This window comes from Halictus rubicundus, chromosome 16, assembly GCF_050948215.1.
Source record: "Halictus rubicundus isolate RS-2024b chromosome 16, iyHalRubi1_principal, whole genome shotgun sequence".
NCBI classification, from domain to species: domain Eukaryota; kingdom Metazoa; phylum Arthropoda; class Insecta; order Hymenoptera; family Halictidae; genus Halictus; species Halictus rubicundus.
In genome coordinates, this window is record NC_135164.1 from 6,694,986 (window position 1) to 6,699,394 (window position 4,409).

Below are 4,409 nucleotides of genomic sequence, written 5' to 3' on the forward strand. Positions count from 1 at the left end.
AAACGGGACTGAAAATGTAGAAATCAAGGTCGTACAACGAAAGAGGTAACCAATTACAGGTCGTAGCCACCACGATACTCACCAGTTCCAGAAATGCTGACAACTTGTGGTGGGAATCGCTAGTATGTAATGAACGAGGATTCCATGCAATAAACTAGGTTGCGACAAGGTTCTAGTACAATGTCAAACCATTATCCTTGATTGTTTCAGGAACGGTGGTAGCTTCTGTTGGAATTTTTAGAACGTTGATAAGTTGGCACGGCGTAAAGAGGAGTAGGGGAAAGAAGCAAAATTTGTCAGAAGATTGCTCTCCTTTTCGTCCCGATATTTGGGAACCTGAGAATAATGGAGGCGATTCGAATTGTCTTGATCCGAGGGTTTTCTACCTTATCAGAGACCCGAGATTGCGTGGTACTGCGGTTGAGGCAATGTTAACCCTTCGCACTCGACGCTATTCTCATTCTAAAACTAAATTTTTCTTCCGTCTTGGAATATTTTCATTTTATTGATACGAAACTGATCCGATTTCCACATATAATATCTAAATGTTTAGTAATCTGTTAAATACAATTTTGTAATGTAACAAATACATTGTAATATTTTTTGTAATTTCTATGAAGCAATGCCGCAACAATTTCTAGTGCTTCAGACTCACCACTCGAGTGCAAAGGGTTAAAATTCAGAAAAATTCTTGTAGCCGAAAATTCTATTTCTGAATCAGTCTGAAACATCTGGGATCAGCTGATTTCCCTTTCCAAAATATTTGTCGGGCTAAAACATCAAAAAACATTACATTAAGGGGGCCAGCAGGCATTTGGCCTTGACTGTCACGCTATGTTACGCTGTGCCTTTTTTTCTTGACATTTTACGTCTTAAATAAGTAAGTAATCAATTAAAAATGCATACCACCGTGTTTGTACATGTCTTTGCTACGTCTGTATAGAGCCTTTTTTCGATACGAACACTAAATCTCTCGAAATTAGGAGAATCTCTCAGCGGCAGCCATCTTGTGACGTCATACTTGCTTCAGAATTCGAATTTTCTGCCGAATATTACAAATTACTCCACGGTGAGGTAGAAATTCGCAATTTGGGCTCTACACAGACGTAGATTGGACTTTTAGGAAACACAATTGACCACTTCTAAACTGCTCATCGCAATATTGAAGCGGTAATTTGAAAAGGTTTTCACCCTTGCATACGTATACGGATTTCAAACCATGCCGGCCCCCTTAATAGTCAGTCTTCCTGAAAATAAATAAACAAACTCTTATAGATTCGAATGAGCACAATGGTCAGCCTATTCCCCGCTTCCAATTACAATCAAAACTTCGTCTCCTGACAATCTCGATTTCCAGTAGAATCGATCGCAAAAAGGAGGAGCGCTCGTTCGCGAGAAGAAGAGAATAGAAGAATCAACTCGAGTAAACGCGGGTACAAAATGGAACAGAAAAATCGGATTCGCGAGCAATTCGAGTCCAACGCTATTCTATTCGGGCAGCGATTGCGCCGTACAAGTAGTGGAGGCGTCGCGGGGGTAGCGGTCGTGGTGGTGGGGGAAGGCTATAAAAGCTCGCAGGTGAGGGGCGGAGGCCAGTTGACTTCGATCCGTCGAGAGTATCGTGTCGACAGAGCGTCGTGCATATCGTATCGCTGTTTGTTGGCGCACTGGTTGTGTGTCTGGATATTAACTCGACGCAATTCACCAGAAACTGGACAGTTGAACCGGAAAATGTTGAACGCGAGTAGTGGGATCGGCTCGCGATAACCGAGAAACAACGGAGAGAGAGAGAGACCTGGCCAAGAGTGTGTGAGTGACAAAAAATAAAGGATCGTGCGCAACGCTAGTAGAGGAAATAACGCAACGCCGAGGAGAGGAGAAAACCTGAGGAAACGGTAACCGAAAAAGCGGCGAGACACGATCGAACCGAACGGGAAACCGACTTTGGTGCTGGTCGCATCGGCGGGTTGGTTCGATCGATAAATACGGGGTGCGTGTACGGTGCAGCACGGCGTCCGGCAGATAACGAGTCGAGAAGAGCCTGTGTGTGACTATATTTAATCAACGACCCACATTTCTTTCTGGTTTCCCCGGACCCGCGGCCCCCGCCCCCTCGAACGAGAGAATCCTCGTCCGTGTGTTCCTCAGGTGCGAGAACCGAAAGGATCCGAGAATGAAGGCGATGGTAGTGAGTCCGGTGGGTGGCAGGGTACCACCTAGCAGGGGTGTGCTGCACAGTAGCCTCGGGATCAACGGGACCCGCCGGGATCTCGAGGCGGAGGAGGTGGCCGCTTATTTGACGAAGCTGCGATCCCTGGTGCCGGACATGCCGAGGAAGCGGAAGCTGTCCAAGCTCGAGGTGATCCAGAGGGTGATCGAATACATTTGCGACCTGCAGACCACCCTCGAGGAGACGAACCACGAGTCGAGTATCGTCAAGACCACCCCGAGGCAACCGTTGCAGCCGTTGCTGAACGCGGCCACGACGGCGCCCACCACCTCCACCGCGTCGACGACGACGACCACGATCACCGGACTGGTCACGGAACGGTGACATGGCTCCTCGCACCAGCTCCAGTAAGCTCCAGGTCGCCGCGAGCAGCCGACCTTTTCCCGACCTCGCTCGGGACCGTGTTCGAACCGGCTTCGAGGCTCGAGGGTTGAAACGACCGGAGCCCCAGACTCCTCGGCCAGGATCGCTCCAGGACATCACTCCAGGACTTGCCGCGCCACATCGTTTTCCTCCCTCCGTGTACAGAGAGACTCTCGAACAGCTTAGGAAATAGGCCCGGGCGCCGAGGGACTCGAGACGCGCGTTCTTCGAAGGGATGAGAATTAAAGCGGGCCTCGTGGCTTATCGAACACCTCTTTCTCCCCGGGGAAAGATGTAAATACTTGTACATAAACTCGCCGCATTCCTCGCACCATTTATTATTGTACACCGCTCTTCTTCCCGCTGTTCTTTCTCGCTAAACCGTGCCCGACGATCCGAGTTCTCGTTTCCTCCTCGACGACGGTATGGATTTTTCCTGTTCGTGCCTCGTTTCCGGGGGGGTTGCGAAACTCGGCGTTCCACGACCGTTGGGACTCTCTCCCTCTCTCTCTCTTTCTCTCTCTCTCTCAATCTCTTGTGTATATTTTTCGTTTCGCCACTCATGACTGATTCGGGCCCGTCCTGTTCGATCTCCGACGGTAAAAATGTCGCTTTCAGATTTTTCGGAAACGCTCGACGACCTCCTCGTCGACGCCCCTATGGAAGATCATAGAATCTAATTGGCCCCGTCACGTAACAGTGCACATCCTGCCCAACCAGTCATGAATGAACCCCCCCACCCGTTCTTTCGCGTAGATTTCGTACGGAAGAGATGTTTTTATCGTCGCGTTGATCAGCCCTGTATTATTTCGACACCCGTTGTAGATAATAAAACGAATCATATGCGTTATGGATTACATTAATGGTAATTGCCGATACTATATTATTATTATTATTATATTATTATTATTATTATTATTATTATTATTATTACTTGATTATTATCGTTGTTATTGCTTTTCATATTGTAAGTTGGAGATCTCCGATGGTCTGTTCATTCTGACCAGAAAGATTCATTTTCGCGGTTCTCTTCCATTTCCACGTCTTCGGCGACCCTGCTGCGCAATGTTCACCGTCGCCAAGGTCTTTTACGCAAACTCCGAAACCGAAGAAAAATTGTTTTGCCCGTGATTAGCCTCCGGTAGATTAAGGATAATTAAAAAATTCGCGAGAACGACCGCCGGAGATCTCCAACTTGAAGACGAGTCTCTAACTAACTGTATATTCGCGAAGACTGAAAGGCTGTAAAGTGTAAGTAATATTGTCGCGCGGGCGTGTCACACTCGCGCACGCGAAATAAATGCAAACTGTGTCCACACGTTTACCTCTGCGTCTGTGATTCTTTATTCGAGAGCAACACCTTCCCCCGACGACCGTACGAATCTATTATCGCGCGACCATCGGCGACTGTACCTGATATAGAGACCTCTCTCACGTCAATTCCCCTCGTCTTGGACGTTCGAATGCAATAAACAAAAGAAACACCGTGAACGCGAGAAATATCAGATTTTAAATTCACGAGCTGTAGCGAATAACTACTGTATCGGTTGATACCGAAATTTTTCAATATTGTTCAGACTATTTCACAATGAATCGGTGTTTTCTCTACGTAAATCATTCCAGCCATGATCATTCTAGATGCAAAGAGCCGAGGAAAATAAACAATGTTCCAAAATAACACGTAAATAATTTTTCACCAATCATAAAATACGGAGTAAAACTTCAGATCGTCGAGAGGAAGGTAACAGTTTCAAGATGTAGAAAGTAATTTTTAGCCGACCGTCTAGGAAGACATAGCTCGTCGACGATTTGATAG

The 4,409-nt window shown here is 46.9% G+C and overlaps 1 protein-coding gene across 1 annotated transcript; it reads left to right on the plus strand.

The window, feature by feature from the left end:
* Positions 1–1,603: 1,603 nt before the first annotated feature.
* On the plus strand, positions 1,604–4,197 carry Emc (Basic helix-loop-helix domain-containing extra-macrochaetae). Its single transcript, XM_076801732.1, has one exon. The coding sequence runs from the start codon at positions 2,174–2,176 to the stop codon at positions 2,552–2,554; it is 381 nt and encodes a 126-aa protein (XP_076657847.1). The 5' UTR covers positions 1,604–2,173; the 3' UTR covers positions 2,555–4,197.
* The last annotated feature ends 212 nt before the right edge of the window (positions 4,198–4,409 follow it).